At 41.0% G+C, this 23,589-nt stretch overlaps 1 protein-coding gene across 1 annotated transcript in view; it reads left to right on the top strand.

The window, feature by feature from the left end:
- RFX4 (regulatory factor X4) overlaps window positions 1–23,589 on the top strand; it is a 91,848-nt gene that overhangs the window by 2,682 nt on the left and 65,577 nt on the right. Inside the window, exons 2-3 of the mRNA XM_048933386.1 lie at window positions 14,114–14,200; window positions 21,227–21,287. Of these exons, the coding sequence (XP_048789343.1) occupies window positions 14,114–14,200; window positions 21,227–21,287 (148 nt within the window). The remainder of the gene's footprint in view (window positions 1–14,113; window positions 14,201–21,226; window positions 21,288–23,589) is intronic.

Genomic DNA, 23,589 nt, shown 5'->3' with positions numbered 1-23,589 from the left:
AAAGGGATGAAAAGGAAGAACCGAAACAGGATTTTACATAAGAATAGCTGGACGGCTGCAGGAAATTATTTCATCTATTTAAGTCACAGTTTAGGGCTCATGGTCCTCAAGATTTTATTTGGGTGAAAGCTTCGTTAAAGAAGGGGCTCCTGCTTCAGGCAGATGACACTTTTGCCCGTGGGACTGCACTGAGAGCTCCACAGCCCTGGCGGTCCCACACTTCTGCAAGTGGTGAGAGGAGATCTCTGTGCTGTGAGATCCCTGTGCTGGGCATTAGAGCTGTCCCACAGAAAGTCACCGTGACTCTGCCCTCAAGCACAGATCAGTGCTCCCATCAGCATTGTCAGCTTGTTTGCTGGTGGGAAACCAGGCTGCTTTCCAGCCACTGGTGCTGTCACCGAGAAGGAAGGTTTGCACACCCATACGATCAGCAGCATCTCCACATGGAAGCGGTTTTGCGTTTTTTGAGCTTAATTTACACGTTTTGCAAGTTGGAGCAGTCAGAAGGGACGCGTCCCCTGGGACACAATTTCAATACGTGGGGTTTTGCCGTGGTAAAATAAATGACATTGTGGGAGCACCAGGCTGCGTGCGGTGGGGAAACAGTAGTGCCTCTTCACACGGGGACTTTTGAAGAGGCGGCCTTAAATACAGCCAGGGCGTGGGGCTTTGTAACAAAGCCTTGAGAGCCGCAGCGGGCTGTCGTGTAACCAATACAAATATAGGGTCAGTCCTTTGGGGGATACTTGATGTGACATTAAAGTCCAAATAATTAGCTCACAATTCCGTGAGCCCGGAGGTCTGCGAATTTTCCGAGTTCACCCGCTTGTCCGTTTCCCCACATCTGCGCCGGATTTTCCATTGGTTTCATTGTGTCTGGAAATGAATGCCCCGTACGATCCGGCCCTGCTGGAGCCCAGCAGCCCGGCGGCTGAGGCGATCGCATTGCTGACACTCGGGTTAGGAGGATGGATAGCATAAAGGGTATTTGATGGCTGAGCGATCCCATAGATAGCAAGAGCAGGAAGAGAATGCGGTGTCGATGAAGGAATAGAGACCTCTGTAAGCTTTTTATTATGCTTGCATTAAAACATGCTTATGCATGTCTGCTAGATCCTGCACGCTTGTGCATACATGTGGAAGTTTTTGTGTTTAAAGCTGTGACAGTTTGTTATCAGAGATCCCAATGCTGCAGTTTCTCCCTGAGGGAAGCACCTGTTGAAAACCCCTGTGTAGCTGCCCCAAAGGGCAGGTGTGCAGGGTCAGCTCATGATGATCCTTCCTAATGGCAGCAAGTGTGTGTAATAACTTAATTGCCTCTATTTCACATGCATAACTAGCAGTCCTGGGCTGTCTTCATTCTTCCTTCCCATTTATTTTCTCCCAGGAGGCGAGCAAAAAAAGAAACAGTCTGTTAGAAGCAAAATGTTAGCCCGTGCTAGAGATGGGGCTTAGTAAGTGGCACAGCTTGCTGCAGGAGCCCTGCTTCTACGTTCTCCATGTGTAAGTAATAGGTTAGAAGTACTTTTGACCCATTCTTGCTTTTCTGATAAACTTGAAATCAGGAAATGTGGAGAGGGTTAAATAGAACCTTGGCTCTCGCTGCATCCAGTAACGAAGGAAAAGCTCATTTGCAGCTTAAATTGTCTCAAGGCTGAAATGCGGGGCTCAGCGCTGTTTCATTCCCTTCAACTACAGCTAAGCACTTTGTTCCCTTCTATTGGTAAGTGAACTTAATTTCTCTAAAATGGAATTTGTTACAGCAACCAACTGGATGATTCACAGCTATGAATGACAGGTTCACAACTAATTAGCAGCTTATCCTGAGCATTTTTTTTCTCAGGATCTCAAATATTATGGTAATGGGAAACAGTACATTTTCAACAGCTGGAGCAGTTTGTGAAAGTTCTCTGAAACGTACAGCACGAGTAGTTTGAGGCAGTAACTTGGGAGCAGCGGAGCAGACATGTGTAATGGGACTTCTCATGTTTTCTAGGCATGCAGTGGTTAGCGTTCTGTAAATTTCCTGCTGCTTGTGAGCCCTGTAGTATGAACTCAAACACTTAGAAATACAAAATCCTTTTCTTCATTTACTTGTTGAGATCGTATCCAGAAGATAAGGAGATTTGCCTTGGTAGTAAGGACTGCAGGTTTAGGCTGTTGTCTAAATGACTCTTGTCATTTTCTGGAATGCTGTCTCTAGACATAAAACTTGTTGCTCGGCTTTGCTTTCTTCTCTTTTAAAACTCTTCCTGCTTAGAGAATTACTGTCAGGTCTTCTTTATCCTGTTTTCTTTGTAGGTATTTTCACTGGCTTGGCTATTTGGGACAAGACTTAAAAATGCATTAGATTGAACAGAACTCATTTCATTGCATGCAGAATATCTTACATGCATGTAAGTGTGCACGTGAGACCACTAAGTCAACCACACAGTGTAATTGCTGTTTTATCTCCAGCAGGTATGAGCTGGTTTGTGTAAAATTTGTAAAGCAGATTAAGAAAAAAAAAAAGTAGTAAAGGAAATCAGAAGGTAGTGGGAAAGAAATGTAAATATGCACAAAACTAAATGCAATAATAACGGGTTAAATCAGAGTGCTAAAACACCCTCAGTTGCAGCTGAGGAAGGGCAGCATAGACAAGAGTCCATTTCACTGATGGGGACTCAGGAGCTGGTGGCATCCAGCACTGTGTGAAAACCCTGTGTCCTGGGTTCTGGTCCTCCCTGGTGGCAGCAATGCTTACCTCACTCAGAAGGCCCCGCGTATCATCTTTTCCTCAACCCATGATGCTTTCCTACAAGACTGAAAGCTTCCCCATGTCAGAGGACCACCAGGAAAGGCTGTGTGTTTTTTCTAACATTGTAGGATCTTGCAGAAACAGGTCATTCATTAAATAAAATTTCAGGATGGGCATAGGGAGCAGGCCCAATCTTATCCTTCAGAGGAAAAAAGAAATCATCAAGAAGCTGTCTTATGTGATTTCCACCTTATCTGACATTCAGTTTTTGCTCATAAGGCAGGTTGTCCTAATTAAGCAAATGAGTATTTAATGTCAGCTTTTTCCAGTGTAACCTGTTGCCATCTCCAATGCTCAGGGGAAAGTTAAATCCAACACAATGAAACAAAATCCCCAGCTGCTCCTCAAGCGACAGTGACTGGATACAGACCATAAAATGTGGTGCAAGCAAATGTGGACAAAGAGTTCTGCTCTGCAGGTGCCATGTCTGGGCCCAGCTATGCCACTCTGTAAGAAGAGTTTCCTGCTTGTGTGGTGGGCTTTCATAGAGTTACAGAACGGCTTGTGTCAAAAGGGACCTTAAAGCCCATCTAGTTCCAACCTAATGCCTGTCCTCTGTGCAGGGCTGCCATCCACCAGACTGACCAGGGCCCCTCCAACCTGGCCTTGGATGCCTCGAGGGATGGAGCTTCCTTCAGGTACACTGGCTCGTGCCATAGCTAGATGCAGCAGGCTTCTGCTTAACCTTCCTTGCACTTGGCATGGTGCTTCAGCTCTAGGCTTCTGCACACCAGACCTAGCCCAAGCAGCAAGCGTGCCTGAAGTGGGTGGGATGGACATCCCATAAGAGGAAAATGTGACATGAGAACTGAAGTAAGAGTTATCACACCAATTGCAGCAGGCCTGTGGAATGTGTGCAGTGCCCATTAAAGGCTGCTTCTTCCTGGCTTTGGGGTAAGGGGTGTGAATGGATTCTGTCTTTGGGGAGGAGTCCTGAAAAGAGGCCTCCAAGACCTGCTGCAGAACACTGCAGCTGCCAGAGAAATTTACTCCATGTCTCCTGCAGGTGGAGAGCAGGTACCCTCTGCTTCCCCCTTCTCCTGAGTGGAGCAATAACAGGTACCACTGGTCACACAGGCTGGCTAGCACAGGTTTTCCACCACCAGAGCTAACATTCCTAAGCGCAGAGCCATGGGGACAATACTTGTGCAGGGGCCCCTCTAATGCAAACATTTTTTTTAATGAGTTGTGGTAGGGGCAGCAAATGGCCTCCATTGAATAGAGGTGGGGAGAACTGGGGAGGACTGCTTTTGCAGAGCATTTTAATCACATGGATGGAGCAGCGTGTTCACCTCTTCTCCTTGCTGGGTCATTTCCACTTTGAGCTCTGCAAACAGACCATCTATTGAGCAGTTAGTATTCAGTGCTGAATATTCAATACTAGACTCTTGTTTTGGTGAGTCTTAGGCAAAAAAAAAAAAAAAAAAAAAAAAGAGGAGGAGGAAAGAAGACTTCTCTTTTTTCTCATGTTCCCTCCCTGAGTTTGCTTTGCATATTGTTCAGAGGAGACTGGAGGCTTCTCAGAAAAGCCAGGCTCGTGGTTTTAAAAGCACTGGTCCAGTTTCATAGTACTTTCTAAAAGGGTGGAAGAGACAGCGTGGAAGGAACCAAATTCGTGCAAAGTTTGTGAATCTGAAAGTCTAGACACATTGGGACTGAGTGAAGACTTTCTGGGAAGCACATTTAAGCTGTGAATTTAATAATATGAAATGCATGCTCTAAGTGCACGGGTTAGTTCTGTGAGGTAGCTGTCTTTGTGGCAGTACGTTATGACGATTTATCAATGTCCTTTCGGCTAACTCTCTGGGTGCTTTTTGAGAGCTGAAAGAAACGGTGCTCATTTTTTCTGTCTGGTTAGAGCTGTATTTGCTCACAAAATGGTTGTGAGTAATGTAATGGCTGCATCCTTTGGCAGTAGCTAGCAACTGCTAGATTTGGAATGGATGTGCATTAAGTGAGGGAAGGTGGCCTTTACTTCAGCAAATACAGTATCTCTGACTCTTCTTCAGTCAAGTGACTTTTTTAGTGCTGTGATTTGCATCCTTACACCTCGGTTTTCTATGCACATAAGTGTCTGTTTCTCTGTTACTGTTTCTTATGAGAAACGTTTACAGTAGTCCTATTTCTGTGGTCCCTGTAGTTCCAGTCCAGGATCTGACTGCTTTTTCTTCCCATTTTTCTAAAATTTTCCTCTATAGTTACTCTCTTTCCTCCCACCCTTTATTTTTAACACATCCTTTTACTTGTTACTTATTCATTTCTTTTTCTTTTTCACCTCCTCTCCAACAACACTCCTTCTCCCTCATCTCTCACCACCCCAAGCCCCACAACCAGTGTTTTTTGCATTTTCCACCTATGTCTCACAATTTTTTTTGTCACCTTTGCGGTCCTGTATTACCAATGTACTTCCATTTCTGTGCCAAGCTGGCTTGGCTGCTGGGTCCATCAGCTACTGTGACAGAGGGAAGCATTTTGCAGACACTCGCTGCAGATCCTGTTGCTTGCTGAGTCACAGGCTTCCCGTTGAGCCAATTGACTCCAGCCCTGTGCACTGATGAAGCAGAGCTGAATTAAGGATTTGAAGACTCTGTGTCTTCTCATGCATGCTGGCGAGCTGAGGGACCGTGGTAGCAGAGGGAATGGTAACCCAAATAGCTTGTGAACAGAGGCTGACTTCTGCTGTAGAGTAGGAGGATCATGGATGTTGAGACAGGCACGTAGGAGTGAAGACATCCTCTTAGGAGATCTCCAGTGTGCTTTACATTAATTGTATAATATAAGAAGTCAATGAAATGTGGAGCAAAAAGGGCATCAAGAAGGTCTGTGCTTTCTAGTTGAAGAGAATAGAACTGGAAGCAACAAAGAAGCATATCTACATTTTCTTGAAAGGAACCTGTGGATAAACTGGAGATGGTAGCATTTACATGTAGCAGACCCTGAAAGACTGAGGATCTGTAATGCTTCTTGCTATGAAAGCATGGGGAACTCTTTTTTATAGGCAGAGTTGGTGCTTGGAAAGCACACAGTATTTGCAACCATCCTACTGATGATAAGATTGGCTGTAAGTTGCACAACCATGCAAGTTATGTGCCCTGGAAAAGCTGAACTCGTCAAATACTGGTGTTATTGGCTTAAGTGATCTTAGGTGAGAGAATGCCACTGGGCTGAAATTGAACTGAGGGAGATTTCCTTCACTGTAAATGAGGAATGGCCTTAATAACTAGTGACCAAATAACCAAATAACTAGTGACTACTGGTCTGCTGAAAATTACTTGTCAAAAAATGATAATACCATGTGATGTGTAACTGAGAGATGGAAAAGGCTACTCCTGATTAACAAACGTGTTCAGACAGTAATACGATAGTAATATATGTAATCCCAAAGAAAGGAACATACAGCACTTCCGAAGACCTGTCTGATCTGGGTTAGATGCTGCCCTAAAGGCCAGAATCAATACACAGAGCAATCCCATATTCTAGGACTTACAACTGTCTTGCCCTATGTTTGGGATGTCACTTCTTAATAAGGAATATTACCTCCTGTGGATGTAGTACTTAAACGAATGTGTCGCATTTAGCATAACTTCTGCTTGATATGGAGTAACAAGAAAGCAGCATCTCGTAAAATGCAGTTTTCCAACACGTGTGTTCTAGATAAGTGTAATGATGATGAACTGTGGTGATTTTTGTTTTATCTCTTTGAATAGAGTATGCCAATTTTTTTTAAATGTACTTTACCAAATAAGTTAGTAGGAAGATCACAAGGAGTGTAGACGTGGCAAAACAAAACAAAATTGTTTTTGGAGATTGAAGAGTCATTCTTCACATTCTTATGATATCATAGCATATCTGACTATGCTTCACCAGAATCACGAGAGCAAGGAAAAGGATGAAAATATTCCTGCCAACATTTAGTAAAGGCCCTGGACCAACGTCCATTAACCCTGAAATAGTTCCAAGAAAACTGTATGCCAAGAAATGAGAACAAAAGAAATGAGACTGCAACAAGAGTGCCCGACATTTTGCCCTGTTGGAAGCGAAATAAAGTTAGATTAACAAACAAAACACCAAGGTATCTGGCAGCTTGTCAGGGTAGCAGCTCTACCATCTGCACCAAGGCCATGTGTCACTGTCATCCCTGAGGAGCAGGTCTCTTGGAAGAACAGGAGATGGCCGTGTAGAACCGAGGAGGACACAGGCATGATTTCCTGTGGAGCTTGATGTTCATGACAGCTCGTGCTTGCTAACTGAAGGATACGTGCCCTGCCAGCTGATGACAACAAATGAGGCACCAAAGAGGGAAACCAGGCTCTGTGTGGCAGGTCCACCTTGGCAGTTGAAGAGGAGCTGTTTTGTGAACTGGGAATGTCTGAGCAATGGGGAAATCAGAAAGAGCAGTGTTTGGAAGGTAGCCCTGATGTGGTCTTACAAACCTTTCACTTGCCAGCAGAGAGAAGGGAGATTATATCATCTGCTTAAACCTACACTTTAGAAGATCTCCCTGTGTTTGATTAGCTGTCTGTAATAGCTTGTTCTGCTTGATTTTGGTTGATTTCGCTAAGTTTGACACCCTTCATGGGAGCCAGTGGTTGCCAAGCCCTGTCACATTATGTATAGAATGTTGTTTCTAACGTAGAGGGGCCAGGCTAGGAGATCTTGATGAGGTCTTGTTTTTACAGTGGATTGAGGCTTCAGAAGGTGATTTTTCTTTGCTTTCATTCAAAGTGCAGCTCTTTAAAAGCTCTGAATGTACTGCTGCAGTCAGCCCTCACACCACTTCAGCAGGGTTAGACTTCTCAGTGTGAGACGTAGGGATAACCAGCAGTGCTAAGGGGAGATACAGCACATGAATCTTGTTTCTAGTTAGTTTCCATCAGGTTCTAGAGCAGGCCTTCCTGAGCATGAGCATCTGATTCCTGTTTTATCTGCATCCTGCTTTATCTTCATCCTGATAGAAAGAGCTAGTCTCTCTTGCCTTAGGGAGACTGCTTTAAAGTAGCGATTTGTTCTCTAAGTTGATATGACCAATTGACACAAGACAGTGAAGTGTTATTAGATATAGGTTTCACTTGGAAAAAAAAAAAATAGGGATTGTTGGATGGTAGTGTGTTTAAGACAACGTTCAGCAAGTTAACTTCTACAAGTAAAAGTATCAACGAACCATGTAGTCCTCAGCGTTTACTTGGAGATAGTGTCAGGGCACTAAGGGTTTTCTTTAGAAAGATGGAACATCATCCCACCAACTCCACTGAAACAGTTTTGTGATAGGTGTAATATCTGGCTAACATCATCAACTAGCAAACTAGAAATAGGAAATTCAGTGGCTATTAGTCAGCCTCTTGAGCTACCTCAGGTATGGCTTTTACCTCTCAAATCTGCTGGTTAAAATCACTTCCTCTTGGTCTACTAGGCCAGATGAGCAGCTAGGTACTGAGACATATGGCAGAGATGCTGCAGGAAAAGAGGAGAAACTCTTCCCTCTCATAACAATGAATACATAACCTAGAGGGGTGATAAGATCTGTACGCATAACAAGAGTTTCTCCTTTGTCACAGGAACTGTGAAATTATGTCTGTCATCACTTCTGAGTATTCATTTTTCAATAGGATCTCTTGTAAATCCACTGAAACTTTGTTGCCCTTTGGTAATCGCATTATCCAAATATTTATATCCTTTTGCTCACAGGTAATTTCTACTTTTTTCTACATCTGCCCTAAGAAACAGCAGCCATGAATAAAAATGAGTGTGACAGTTGCAGCCGTGCCATCCAAGTTGTTGCATGGCTCAGGCAGTAATCTGAGTCACAGCATATCTCTGTTTCATCATAGGATCATGAGCTGGAAAATACCTTTAAAGGTCATCTAGTCCAAATCCCTGCAACGAATGTGAGCAGCTACAGCTGGATCAGGGTGCTCAGAACCCTTCCAGTCTGACCTTGGATGTCTCCAAGAATGGAGCGTCCACCATATCTCTGGGTGTACAAACAGCAGGGACTTATTCCAGAGGTAACTTTTGTATTTCTATTTGTTTTTTGCAAACTTTTGTTTGCTTTTTTCCAAGCAAACTTTTGTAGAAGAAACACAAGTTCCTGTACAGAGTATGCAGTAAAACTCTGTGCTTGTTGACAAACTGCGTTAAAGTTTGGAGCATGGAAGCAGATCTAGAGCTGAAGGCTTATTAAAAGAAATCCCACCCAACTTAAGAGGCCATGATGAAATAAGCACTTGGTAATTCTGCAAGCTCTGATGCTGTGACTGCTAAAAACCTCTTTTTAAATCTTTTTAGAACACAGGAGTGTTCATCTAGTAGAATTTCAGAGTAAAAAAAAAAAAAAAGCTATTCAAAATTATGTCCAATTTATGACCGCATCTAGATCACAGGATAGGGCATAACTAGAGAAATCCAGCACAGTTAGTTCCACTGTAGGGTTGAGAGGTATGGCAAAGTGCAGCTCAGATTAGGTGTCTACAGAGTTTTTTTATTTCCTCCATAAAACTTCTCAGTTTCTCCTCAGGACATTGGTCTGCCTGCAGGGCTGCATCCAGGGACCTTGGTTCAGGGTGTGTTCTCACCTCCCAGCTGCACCACACAGCCCCTCCAGCTGCCCCTGCCATCCTGCCTGGAGCTGAGCAGGACATGGAGACCTCTAAAGACCAGAGGAGACTGAGAGCAAGGGACCCTCACACTGCAGAAACTCTGAGACTTGGCAGAACAGCAGCTGCAGGAGCCAGCACTGGCTATGACCAAGCCTGTCTCCTATTCTACTCTGCATCATGGTGCCCAGGTGGCCTTTGTGTTGCTTTTGCTATTGGCCAGGCAGACATGGTAGACAGAAATGCTTTTTTTTTTTTTTTTTTTTTTTCTTCCTTTCTCTCTTTCTCTCTGGGCTGTAGATATTCTAAGCCAATAATCATTATGCAAACAAGGCAGAGTAATTATCTCATTAAACATACTGTCAATACGCTGCAGCTCTGCTGTATTCCTCACCTCCTCACCTTGAATCAGGCTCTGTGGAGAGAGGCCTTTCAGAACTGACTTCCAGGACTTCTGAAAGAGGTCATTTGTCCAACTAATTTGTCAAAGATCTATTTAAGGTACTGTGCTTCTCCTCTTTCCTAATAACTCATGGAAACTCCTGTCCCTGAAAAGCTCTAAAGTGCTTTCCTCTGTTTTGGGGAATCCCCAGGCCCTTCCTTCTCAACTGAGTTGGGAAAACACCATTATAAATACAAATGTGTGCGTCAATATGAAGAGAAGAGCATTTGGTGACTGGCAGGGTCAAAAGAATATCATGCAGACCTTTGCTCTTCCAACTCCTAAAAATAAGTTCAGTTGTAGTTTACTCTTGTTGTTAAAAGCATTGATAGACACATTTAATGGAAGACAAATATTTTTATACTTGAGGCTTTGTGAGGCTTGGCAAGATCAAGACTGAAAAGAAAAGAGGCCAGAAGTAGTTCATAAATTTTAAAAAATCCATTCTTCAACAGCTCATTGGGAACAATTTATATTTTTTGTTTGCATCATAACTATTTTCGAGTTACTCTGTAAGAAAATTGAAGAGTCTTCTCTTTTCCTTCACGTTGGAAGCAGATGTCATGTATTTGTATCCAGAGGCTGAGGGACTACTGTGCTTCATTATGATTCCCTTCTGATACTTGCAAAATTAAATAGTTGATGTAGTATTTAAAGGCACATCTTCAAAATGCCATTAAAGCACCTGATTTGTATTCTTTGCTAGTAAAATTATAATAGTTTCCACACAGTGTAATAGAGCAGAATTATCAGGCTGTGTCTACGCTACAGTTTACTAGTGGATATTAATTAATTTATTTTGCCTGATAGTTTTTTTAGCTGGTTCTGATCATTGCTCAAACTATTGTGCCAGTACAACTGAGGGTGAAGATGCTGGGGATCAGACTGGGAAGGAGTCCCAGGGAGAAGGGAAAGTGGGAAGTGTGATACACTGAAAACACTGTAGTCAAGTACACCTTGTGACACATGCATGTCTCACTAGATATTTGGGTTTTCCACATAATGTCTTGGTCATTCATTGTTACCAGATCTCATAAGCGCTTCTGCTTGACCACCACCTGAACCTTCCATGACTGTGTGACTGATTAGTAAGGTCCAAGTGCCATAACTTGGGCTCCTGTCATATTGCGTAACTTGTTATCTTTCTAGATCATACATGGACTGACAATCAGCCTTGGCAGTGTGTAATGAAAACTCAGTCAAGAGACAGCAAGGGTTAGCTGTGGATGCCTCCTTCTGACTCTGCAGCTGGGTTGTGCTCCAAGGCAGTGCGAACAGAGCTCTGCCCAGTGAGTTCAATATGCTGCGGCAGGATCTAATGTTATTAGCTCTGAAACAATTTCTTTAAGACAGACTTAGTTTTGGCTTTTCTTATTTTTTGTTTGCTTTGTCTTTCTCTTTCCTTTTTTTTTTTTTTTTTTTTAATGGCAGGTTTATGGTGGATCTATCAGGTCTCAGTGGAAGTGTTTTCAAATTCTGCAAAGCTGGTTGTATTTTCTTTTAATGCCTGCAGGCACTGTTATCAATATTGGCAGTTAAAAGCTTTGTGAAAACTTTTATCCTTATACAAGCAGTAAAAACATTTATTAAGTGAAGGAATTTCTTAGAATACTTATTTACTTATATTTACAGCTCTTGGTTTATGAGATAATGCAGCCTTTAAACAGTTAGTTGGTGTTGTCACATTTTGTCATCTGCCAAATAATTTGACAAATTTGCCATAAACTCCCTGACATTTTCACTTAAAAGAGTTCGTTTTCTTCATTCTTTCCTGCCAGACAGGTCATGTATCTTTTCAGGCCTGAAGAATTTCTATCAGCTATTTAAATGCAAGGCCACAAAGACAAAGCCAGACTCAAGCTGCAACGAGCTGAACCGGCGTGATTCAGGACCAAAGTAGTTGCAGCACATAATTAAACAGTAACTGTGCCCTATTCCAGAGATGTTAGAGCTTGCAGTGTAAATTTCCTTACTGATGAAAAGGGCTTTAAATGCAGTTATCAGGATGGTGATGAGAAAATTACTCTAAACAACACCTAAAAACTTTGTTTTTGCTACTTAGTGAACATGGCTAAAGATGGCTGCTGCCAGTTCCCTGCTGTCGAGGGAAGAGGATGAGTCCCAGCTTCCCAGCTCTCGGTGACGGCAGGAAAAGAAAGGGCAGAGCTGGGCATCGCTCTCCCCTTGGCGCTAATGGCAGCTGCCTTTGCTTGTGCTCCCTGCAGCTGGGCATGGAGCCAAGGGAATTATGTACGGCCATGGCTGTGCACTGAAAGGAGGAGGAGGAGGTAGAGTAACCTTTCCCAAGGCTTCTCGCACCTCTCTCTGGGGTCATCAGCAGAAAGTTTCTCTTCGCCTTGTAGCGAGGTGTGAAGAGCCCTCCCGGGCTCAATTTAGTAAAATGAGAGAGGAGAGGTGCTGTTAGCTCAGTGCTAGGGCAGTAAGGGCGGTCTGGCATGGAGCAGTCCTGTTGGCCCTGTGACAAGGGGTTGGTGGGCCCAGCTGAGCAGCAGGAGCAGTGAAAGCCTCAGCACTGGGTTCCCAGCAGGTTTTGGGGTCAACAGCCTCACTGCAGAGCTTTTCTTGGTAGAAGTTAAGTTGCAGTGTCGGTAAAAGTGATTTTTATATGAGACCAGGAGTGCGATGGTAAGAAAAAAAAAAAAAAAAAAAAAAAAAAACTCCGTGGATTTATCAGGATATTTTGGCTGATTTTTGGGGAAGTGTGGGTATTTGCCACACCTCAAAGACTAAGCTGCAGTGAAGAGGCTGCATAGTCACAAGTCACAGAGTGCTTTAATGGCATGATGTGCTCGTGTGACAGCGGTGTGCTCTGCTGCAGGTGTGCGGGCAAATAAACAGGGCAGGGGAGGGCCTGGAGCTGCTGTGGCCTCTCTTGGGCTGCCCGGGCACTGGGAGTGTGCAGAACAGCAGTGCCTGCACCTGGTGTCAGGGCCTGGAGCACTGCCCTGAGGAGTTCTCAGCGGGCCCTTTCTGCATTCCTGAAATGAAGTGTTACCAACTGCTGCCTTCTGTAAAACACACAGGCAGCTCTCGCTGGGCTCCTGCCTTCCCTTCGGGCCTGTTGCTGTGGCTTTCCCTGGCTGGCAGCTCCATGCAGGTAGCCTGGCGGCCTTGGGGGTGGCTTATGGAAAACACTCTGCATCCATTTCCATCCCTTTGAAGGTATTTCTGGTTCCAGCAATTTGCTGAAGGGAGGCCTGTTTCCCCTTATTTCTTGTGTATCCCTTTGCTCAGTGGGGAGGTTTCCTGTTGTAAGCTGCGGGGCTACCACAGCTTCCCACCTGCCCTTTGCTTTTCTTGCTTTGACCACAGTGAGTTCTGCCCTTGAAAAAATAGTCTTACAGAAGGATCAGTTTATCATGGTAGCATCCAGGAATTTGAAGCAAACACACTAGGACTTGTATTTTATGCTTTTGTCCAAGGAAGGTGTGACTTTTGCCCTGAAGATCTGTAACAGTAAATTCTGCTGAGCCTGGTGCATCCTCTAAAATCATCAGGGGGTATATGTTATAACTTCCAGAAGGAGGAACAGCAGAGTCAAATTGATGTAATGCTGCGCTTCATCTGACTGGGGGGAATAAATAGGAAGTAAGAAAAGAGGGAGGATGGGAGCAGCTGAGGACTTACAAAGGTTTCAGTAGCACAAGGGCTCCTGACTTGGTACCTTGGTCTCGTACCTGGAAATGATCTCGGTAGAGCCAAAGAATCCAGCAGCACAAAGGAGGTTGTAAGACTGGATTTCAGTGAGCACAGTTTGAGCCCCGCTGTAACAAAAATCCACAGGAATGTTTTACATGTGCGAACCACTCTCACAAGAGCACTGGAAGTGTTCAGGTACATAAGTCTGCCAGACAAAGACGTAGAAATCAATGCAGTTTGTGTGTTTCAGTTGCTCACGAGGCAGTAATTATTTTTTAATATATCAAGTGATGGGGAGGGGAGAGAAAATCCTAAAGACCTTTGTTGTATGCACGGAAGTGTTTTGGCCTCTGTTGTTGTAAAAACAAAAACAAAACAAAAAACAAACACAGAAAACACACAAGAAAAAAATCCCAACTAAAAGAGCCGGCAAAAAGCAACAGCTGGGTGTGAAAGCTGAAAAGATTTTCTTGCTAAAGAACCTCCATCTGAGCTTGTTATAACAGAAATGCTACAGATGACCATCTGTTGGAAAACAGCGCTCTATTTAGTTTAATGTGTTGGAAGTTTATTTTCTATGCAAAGACAAACACCAAAAAGAGCAACTTTGTTGTTTTGCAGAGAGTTGGATTGAACGGTGTCTCAATGAAAGTGAAAACAAACGCTATTCCAATCACACCTCTCTGGGGAACGTTTCTAATGATGAAAGTAAGTAAATTTTCATGAATTCGGAGTGCATGTTAAAATGTCTAAGTGCTAATTTCCTTCTATTACATATATGTATCTCCTCATAGTATTTTTGGTACTCAGTAGTTTGAAGATTTGGCTCTTTGACACATCCAAAAGTTTTATCAGTGTTTTTGCTGGAACACTGGTTACTTCCCATTATTTAAAAGAACTAATACCATCTATGAGTTAAAACATCCAGAAGAATTTGTGTGTCCCTGAATAGAGGTTGGGTGACCTCTAAAATGCACTGTTAGCAGTTGCTCATGACTAAAAGTATCTGTTTTGCTTTTCACTGGTGAACACCAGGCAGTTGAAATACAGGGAAAAAAAAAATTGTTGTTCAATACTGAGTCACACAAATAAATTCTTTAAGAAGTAAAAAATCGACAGATTAAAAAAAATCATTGAATATTGAATCATGGTATTGCTTCCCTTTAGTCATTGAGAGGAAATAATTATAAATGTAGGTAATTTCACACTAGCTATTTTTTCTCATTTCTCCTACTTAAAGTAATTTTAGCTCTTGATTTTTTTTTTAATTTTATTTTTTTTTTAACAAGAGCAGGTAATTATAAGTACCTCCAAATACCTCAAAATAACCTTTTTTTTTTTTTTTCTATTTAAAATTGTAATACAAATTTTAATTTACCATCTTGTTTTTGTTTGATTTCTATTTTACTTACGTTGTGTGAAGAAAAATAGTCTTAGGGTCATTTTTCATTTCTGTACTTCCAGCATTACTTGGTTACAAGATATTAATGCAAAATGAATTCTTCATTCAGAAAGACACAGTTTTGTATTGAATAAAGACATAAGTTTTGAAACTGAATTTTTAAATACATCTTAATGCTGATCATCCCTTTTTGCATTTATTTTTTTTCATTTTAAGAAAACTGCTCTTTGATATCACTGTAGAATTACATGCCTTGCAGCACAAAGCTTCAGCTGATCACAGAATTTTCTATGTTGGGGTCTTGCGCTTATTTGCCCAGGAGTCTCTTTTGAAGAGATATCTCTTCTGAGGAAGAAAGAAGGTGTTAGAAACATGACTCCCATACTAAGAACAGCAGAAGAGAATCCTCAAAGATAACATTTGACAGGTCTGGGTTTTGAGGTGTTCTGTTTTTATTTGACGAAATAAGAAATTAGCAAATGGTACTGAAAAAAATAAAACATGTGGTTGTTAATTGTCATTTTATGACAACCTTTGTGCAACTTATTACATTCATTTTACTCTATCTGATGCTTCTAAGAACGTGACAGAAATAATCTGTAGTGACTGAGATGTGACTTCTGATTCTTAATGGAATCTGAATGCATGATTTGATTCTATTGACTTCAGTGGGCTTTTCCTTAGACTCACAGTATCAGAGTAATAAATTAATACCATTAGCTATATAACAAACAAACAAACAAAAACCAAACCAACACAGTTTATTTTATGAGTTTCCTTCTATACTCTTTTTTAAGATTTGTTACTCTACATAGGTTGTAGCAAATCAGCAGTTTGTTATATGTGCTTATGGCTTGAATGTGTGCACAGAAAAACTTTCACGTCCCCAGAGTCAGTAGGTGAACCTACTGTCGTGATTAAGAGCAGGTATTTCACAGAGCAGCACTGAGGAGACAGGATGGTTGTTCATTCTGTCTTCTGGTGCTGGAATTAAGGGAAAAGTAATGAAAACACATGGCAGCAAACGTAAAACTGATAAAAACGTAACTGAATGTATCCCACACTTTGTGTGCAGAATGCTTTGTCACAGTACATGATGGAAACTCAAATGAGAATGAAAGTGTTCATTTAATCCAGCTTCCTTTTTATAACCAGTTCATCCAGCTGTTTCCATTGCACAAATACTGACATTTTTGCAGTGTAGATCAGAGAATTAATTCACCTGAAAAGCCATCCTTGTTTTTGTGTGCACGAAAGAGAGGAGTAAGAGGAGGAAAGAAAAATAAGCCATTTGCCTAGCAACAAGAAGACCAATAATCTGTGAAATCTAGAAAAAAGTAGGTGTTTCCCCTTAGGAAGCATCATATCATATTATGTGGTCCTTCCTAGTCTTTGGGTTTTCCTAAAAGTGCCCAAGAAGTTTCCAAAGCATCGTGTCCATCTTTGTCCAGCCTCTGTCATACACTTTCAAGCAGCAGGAGACAACATATTTTGGGGAAACCTACATGACTTTTGAATTTCTCAGAATGGTGGTCAAGCTGCTGTGGTCAGCAGATCTCCTGTTTTCATCCACAGCCAAAATAAGGCATCATTCATCTTCCTCTTGATTTATTGGTGATGTTGAATTTGTTTGTTTTCCTAAATACATCAGGTAGTTTTTGGTTGGATGCTAGTAGAGCAAATGTGGCTTTGTTTTTCTTTTAATGTTTTTTTGGAGGGTGGATATGTGCATCCATTAAGGAAGACTATGAAGATTTCCACTGATTTCTTACTCAGTATCAGCCTGCTTTTATGACTTATTTTTTCTTGCATGTTTTTACAGTTCATAGGGCTTTAGGACAAGTGATAGTTTCACTCTAACCTTTTCTACCGTTGGAGCACATGACAGAACTGTACATTGGGCCACAGAAGTCCTTTACACTCTTCCATTTTCCTCCTGGTCTCCAGGTCCGTTGAACCTGTATGACGTTGTAAAGCAATGCTCACTGCTGTTTTTGAGTGCTTCTTACCCTCTTGGGACCTTTGATGTGTTTTCCCAAAACAAAGCATTTGCACTCTAATATAAAAATTATAGGATAATTTTACTTCAGTTTCCAGTTTTCTAAGTATTTCTCCTTTCACCACTTCTACATGCTAGTCGAAAGATCAACAGGAAAATGGAATGGTACAATCTCATATCTAATATTGGAAAGAAAAAAACATTTTCTGAATCTGCTCAAGCCAGATTCTCCAAAATTGAAATAGGGGTATGAAAGAATACAATTTAAGGATTATGAAAGTTTCAACTTCAGTTTTCTGTGCAAGGAGTCATGATGTTATGTGATGAAGTGGAAGGGCTGCTTGTCCAAATTATTTTGTATATTTTGGAATGTGAATGTGTAGACAATTCAGAAAAGATAAAAGATTCATACTACTTTTTCCTCTTCAAAAGGAGTGTTTAAAATCAGTGTTGAAACTGGTTAAAATGGAAATCTTATCAAATAGGTTTTTTTTGTTTGTTTGCTTGAACTAAGCTACCTTTCCTTTGGTTGAAAAACATCCACTTGAAAGAAGAGCTACTTGATTTTGTTGACATTTTCTTTGAGGAAAAATTCTTGATTTCCCAGTCATGCTTATTGAATTGGATCTACACTTCTATGTTTCTCAGGTAGTCTAAAAGAAATCACATTACTTTTTAAAGCACAGAGTTCATGCTAACAAGGCTGTATCTTGCTTACATTTACATGGAAGTATGAGGTTAAGCAGCTTCTTACCATCCCTTAATTCATGTTAGCAAAGGGCAAATCACTTTTGAGAACAGTCAGAACTTGGGCTGCTGAGGCTACAGGGGCAGGGGCTATTCATCTGAAAATTGTGGAGGTGTCTGAACTATGTGAAGGATTTTATTCAGATAAAGCTACTAAAACTGTCTTAGCTCCGTGGAGGTTCTTTGAGACAAGTACAAGCAGCCCGGGAAAGTACATGACTCTTCTGTTAACCTTTGCAGTGCAAAGAAGAGCTCTAATTCCACTGTAGTTATGACAGAGATGAACATCAACATTAGTTAGCTGATGTCTTTAAGTCCTTTAGCATTTGTCAGAGAAGAACTGTGGTGTCTGTTCTTTGACAGTGTCTTGAAACAAGGCTTCTTTTCCATGTCATTACTTCTCTTCTTTACCAAATGGATTCGATTTTTGAAGTATTTAACTTTAAAGGTTCCTTTCAGCACACAGTGGTTCTGTGAAGGGTTCTGATAAAATGACAGGAAGAAAAAGAAAAAGGAAAAGGAAAAGAAAAAGAAAAAGGGAGAACAGTATTCTTTATATCTTTGATGCAGTACAAACAAATCGGGGACCAGGCCTGAGTCAAGACTTACGCAAAACATTCCCTGCTCAGTAGGGAAACCATTAGGTGCCCTGCTACCAAATAAAGCATAAGGAATAGGGATAGCTATTGTTCTGCTAGTAAATTATCGAATGAGATTATATGGTTGTACAGCACTCTTATATTTAATACTGAATGATTATATTTCTAGATCTCATCCATTCTTACCCTATGTACAACTCTATCCATCTATTTAATAAAAATAAATATTTTGTCCAAAATCTAGTGAAAATGAGAAACGTTTTAGCTGATATCTGGCCCATAGGCAGAAAATGAATAAAAGTTCTATATTATTTTGCAGAGGCTTGATTCTGGGGAGGATATGGGAAAGATTATGGATATTTTCATTGTGTTGAAAATCCAGTTGCTCATGCGCTAAATATTTTGATGGAAAGCGAGTCTCAGAGAAGTTTTGCAAAGAAGTTCAAAGTACATTGTTCTCCTACTTGTTACAGACAATTAGTGGAGGGTGCTGAAGCATCTTGAAGAATCACCGGGAAACATACACAGCTGAGAAAAGGGATTTAAACTGTAGTTTGTGATCTTACCATTAGCTTTTGTGGTTAAAACGCATCCTTCTATGAGAGGAACTGATTGACTATGGATAGCTTGGAGAGTGTCTGAGAGCAGGTTAGGCAAAACACCTGTTCACGGGTCTTAATGTGATTGTGAAACAGCCAAAGGATGGGTAGAAGGGATGCAGAGACCAATTATTAATTTGGATAGTGGTTTGATGTGTGATAGAGTGCCACGTATGCAGGGGAAGATCAAATCTAATTAGTGTAGGTGATAGACCTTTGCATATTAACCCCCTTAAATCACTAAATATAATCAGAAGTTCTGTCTGGAGTGGGGAGAAGGTTGGTGGGGGAACTGTAACACCTGTTGGTTTCACAGACAGAGGCAGTTTAGGATTATTGCATCTTAGTTACATCAGTGGTTACTGAGATCAGTAGCACCCAGCCTTTTCAGTTTGTACCTCGCTAGCAATTTCCAATGAAGTTTAAGCCACAGTGTGAACTTAAAGCAGTGTGTAAAGCTTTGATACTGACAGAGAAAAAGGTGATTAAGAAAACAGACAACTTTCAGCTGGGAAGCAATAACCTTATTCTGAATAAGAAGGTGGCGGGGCTGAGACGGAGCCCCTGCACGTTGCCAGTGCACAGGAGCAGCAGCTTCAATTATTGTATCTCACTCTGACGTCTCTCATGCACTGTCAAAGGCCATAAAACTCCACAGTCAACAGGAAGGTGCTGTGGTGCTGCTCTTATAGGGACTGGTGGCAAACTGGTGACCTCCCATGCTCGCATACCCATCCCCATCCCTGTTTGCCAGGCTTGCTCGCTCCCATGGCTGCCAACTTTATTTCCTTTACAAAACCAGGGGAACTCCCCCATCTCACAAGCAGTTTACTGCCCACAATAAATTGCTGAGACTAACTGTGGGTATGGCCCCAACTATTTTATCCACCTCTGGTTTAAGTCTGTGCTGCACTGCTCTGTCTCCCAAAGTCCAGGCTGTGTTTATGCAACCTGCAGTGGCCGCTCGGCATTCAGGCCCTGTGTGCCCAAGGTTTGTTGCATGCGGACCATTTGTGTTTAGGAAAAACAAACGAAAAACACAATTTAAAAGTGATTTGAAATGTGTATGTTGGTCCTTTGGGCTGAATAAAAGCAGACCAGTGAAAGGCAAGGAAGGAGTGTGCGGTCCAATAATTAGAGGCCCATTGTCATGCAGATGTAGAAGAGAGGCTGCCCCAGTGTCTGTGGATAACTGTAATTTTGGATTTTCTTGATGTTCAGGGCCTGGCCTCCCTGGCTAGATGATGTTCAGTTAACACTGAATGTCATGGAAGAAGCACTGTGATGTGAGGGCTGAAGGTAGTGTGTTCTGAAGCGGGGTTTTATTTCTGTGTGCCCATTGTTGGCATTGCACAATAGACCTCCCAAATGGGTCTGGTACTCTGAGGAGATATTCTGCCTGCCTTAAAGTTCGACATCCTAAAAGCTGGCTTATGTAATTTCTAAAAATTAATTGCACAAAGAAATGATTCTAGCAATGCAGTGTAACAATACAGTGGTTTTACCTCATTTATGTATCTAAGCTTTCTACCCTTTGTGCATTCGTTGGGGACAAAGTTGTAAAAATAGCCAACTGGATCTGAAGCAACAGTGCTTTCCACAGAACAGCCTTCTGGAGAAGCTGGTTGTGCTTCAGACTCTCAGCTTTCAATTAGGAAGCTTCATACACTTTGCAAATCACGGTTTAATAGGAATTATTCTGTATATACTTCTTTTTTCTCAAAAGAACTAATGTGAACTGGCAAAAAAGCCAATCTTTTAAAACAGTTCTACTTTCAATGTCTTTATTCATCTTTTATCAAGCTTTTTGGAAAGCCAGCAAATCAAAGAGTTAACAGAGAGTAAACAGAGAATACTATCATCAGAAAATTACCTGAAAAGAAATAAACTGTATTACAGAATGTTTTTAACTTCAATTTTAATTAAGCTTTGTAAATTTACAAACACTCAGTGTTTGTCATACATCAGGATCACAACAGTAGAAGAAAACCATAAGGTTAAATGCCTCATCTAATTGAAGGATAAAGAAAAAGCAGATTGGATTAGGCAGCTGTTCCGTTAAAGGTGGTGAAAGTTTTTTTTTTGTATTTGGACACGTTGCTAGAGATTCAAGATTCTCTTTTTTTATATACACTTATGCTTTCCAGTGTCATCATTTCTACACAACACCCCACTCCCGCTGTGAGAGAAGTTTGCAGGCTTTGTTGTCTTAAGCAGTATCTGTAGATAATAACTTAGGGAGCATCGAGTTTACATTTCTATTCTTCAGTCAGAATTTGGGAAAGCTTTGACACTTCAGAACATTTCTGATCAGATAATCCCTTACAACTTCACACTGCCTGAGTAGTTCTCACTGAAATTAAATAGTCTTCTTTTGTTTCTTAACAGATGAGGAAAAAGAAAATAATAGAGCATCGAAACCACACTCAACTCCTGCTACTCTGCAATGGTAAGATGCCTTTGAAAAAAAACAAGGTGACCTGTTACAATCTTTCCTTATCTTTTTTTGAACGGAAGTGAATAGAGATCTTGGACGTCTTACAGAATTTTAAAGATAGTTTTACTGTATGTATTTAATTTGCTCATTAGCATCCTATGTAATGCTTCTCAACAAATATCCTACTCTGATGAGATTTATTTGAATATAAGAGAGCTCTGATACAGTTTAGAAAACCCAGTTGCCATATTTGCTTGTCACCTTGCCAGTTGGTAATTTGTGGTTCATCTTCCTTGTTGTACTTACTACAAAAAGAAAACTAATACAGAGAATTTTGTTTGAGACTTGTGATTGCTTCAGTGTGTGATGATGTCCACCTTTTCTGACTGTTTTACTAAAATGCAATCTTAGACATTAGCACAGAAGATGACAAGTGATCAATCATTTTCCAGGAGGTTCTTCTATCTGGCAGAACAGAGATCTGTTACAGAGAAGTCTGCCAAGCCTCAGAGCATGCTATCTGAAATCTCATGCTCCTTAGATTGCTTTAAGTCTTTTGAAGACAGGCCTTTGCATCACCTGTAGGTAGTTCTTTTAGGATTAGATTGCTGGGTTTTTTTGCTTTTAAGAGAATGTTAGAAAAATGATTTTTTTTCTTCTGTGAACCTCTTGGGAAACCTAACAGAATAAATAGCAAAGAATAAACCAATCAGTTCATGAGATTCAGACAATTCCATTTATGTTCTCTTTAAAGTTAATCAGTTAAATTTTAGATTTCAAAAAAACAAAATCCGTAGGAGGATTCATAATAAGTTGCTGCAAATATTCAATATTTTGCCTTGCTGAATTTGCAGACACTTTCAGTGCAAATAGTGAGATATGTAAATATAAATAAAGGCTCTTAGTTCTGAATGATTACTTCTTTTTGCATATTTGTACAACCAAGATGCTTTCAGAAGCTTTGGAAATGTGAATAAAGAAGGGGAGTGACTGTAGAGAAAAAAAATTAATAAAATAGTAGGGAAATTATGTAGATGTATTTTCTCATTTTCTATTATTCACATAAACCACTCCAATACAGTTCAAACAAGATCAGTGAGAATGATCTAGATAAAATGAAATAATAGCCATGGCTTACCAATCCAAATTCAGAACAGAGTTTATTTTGCAGCAGATTCAGTGAAGAGTCTTTTCCACAGGAGCAGATAGCATAGTAGCCAAGTCAGAGTTCATTAGAACATGCCAGTGATATGTTCCCAACAGAAAACGTGCAAATACTCTTAACCGTCTTTTGCCAGATACTTTCAAGCTTCCTCAGTCATAAAGATTAGCAAATCCCTAAACTCCTGGGATATTGAGCCCTGCTGGAATGTGGTGCAAACACTAATACTCATTCAGCAGTTTTTGCAATAGAATGCCAGAATTTTGGACAAAAAAAAAAGAAAATCTGCTTACGTCATCTTCCCTTCCCCTTTGCTAGTGGATTGGCTTACTACCTGCCTGTTGTGTAATGCTTCCTACACTTTTTGGTAGGTTAGAAATTGTCCCTTTTGAGACTTCTGGAGCATCTGCAATATCCTTCATTCAATTTTCCATTCAAAACACATGAGGAAACAGGAATCACTGACATTTTCAAGTTTAACTTCTTTAGCTAATGTCAGACTGAAAAATATGATTTACCCACTTATTAATAGACCTACAGGTAATAGCTTGCCAGCTTAGTAGCTGTCTCATATGAAAGTTTTTTCTTGGCTTCGATATGATTTTCTGCAACTTTAAATTGGGGTTGCCTGGAGAAACCATGCTTCTGCATTTCTTACATTAAAATAAAGTTAGAAGCTCAAACATTGTGATCAAAATGCTATAAAGCAGAAAGCTTGTTTTGGGAGTGAAGATGTTTCCAGCCAGACACATTACCATCAGGTTATTTGTACTGTGGTAGCACATAGCAACCCATAGGTTGGTAAATGATTGTGGTCAGCACTGTGCAAAAGCTGCACTGAGTGTTTCCCACAGGTTTGGCCCTACTTGTTCGACAATTTTGCCTGCTCAGGGCTCAAATCAAGTTTTTGCACAGTCAGAAGAGATGAAAAATGAAATTTACCTGAATATGCCTCGAGTAAGCATGCATCCTACCTTCTTGCAGGAATCTCTAAGCAAGATTCAAGTGCTAGAAGTTCTGGGATAACTTACTGCCTAGATTCCAAGGGCAAGGTACTGAAATTACCTTGCTCTGGCAAATGGAAGCACCACCTTTGTCTCCTGTTTCTGTTTTTTACTGTAAGGTGCTACTATCATTCATAAATAATGGAGT

This window comes from Lagopus muta, chromosome 1, assembly GCF_023343835.1.
Source record: "Lagopus muta isolate bLagMut1 chromosome 1, bLagMut1 primary, whole genome shotgun sequence".
NCBI classification, from domain to species: domain Eukaryota; kingdom Metazoa; phylum Chordata; class Aves; order Galliformes; family Phasianidae; genus Lagopus; species Lagopus muta.
Note: the sequence above shows the minus strand (reverse complement) of the source record. Positions and strands in the feature narration are given on the sequence as shown.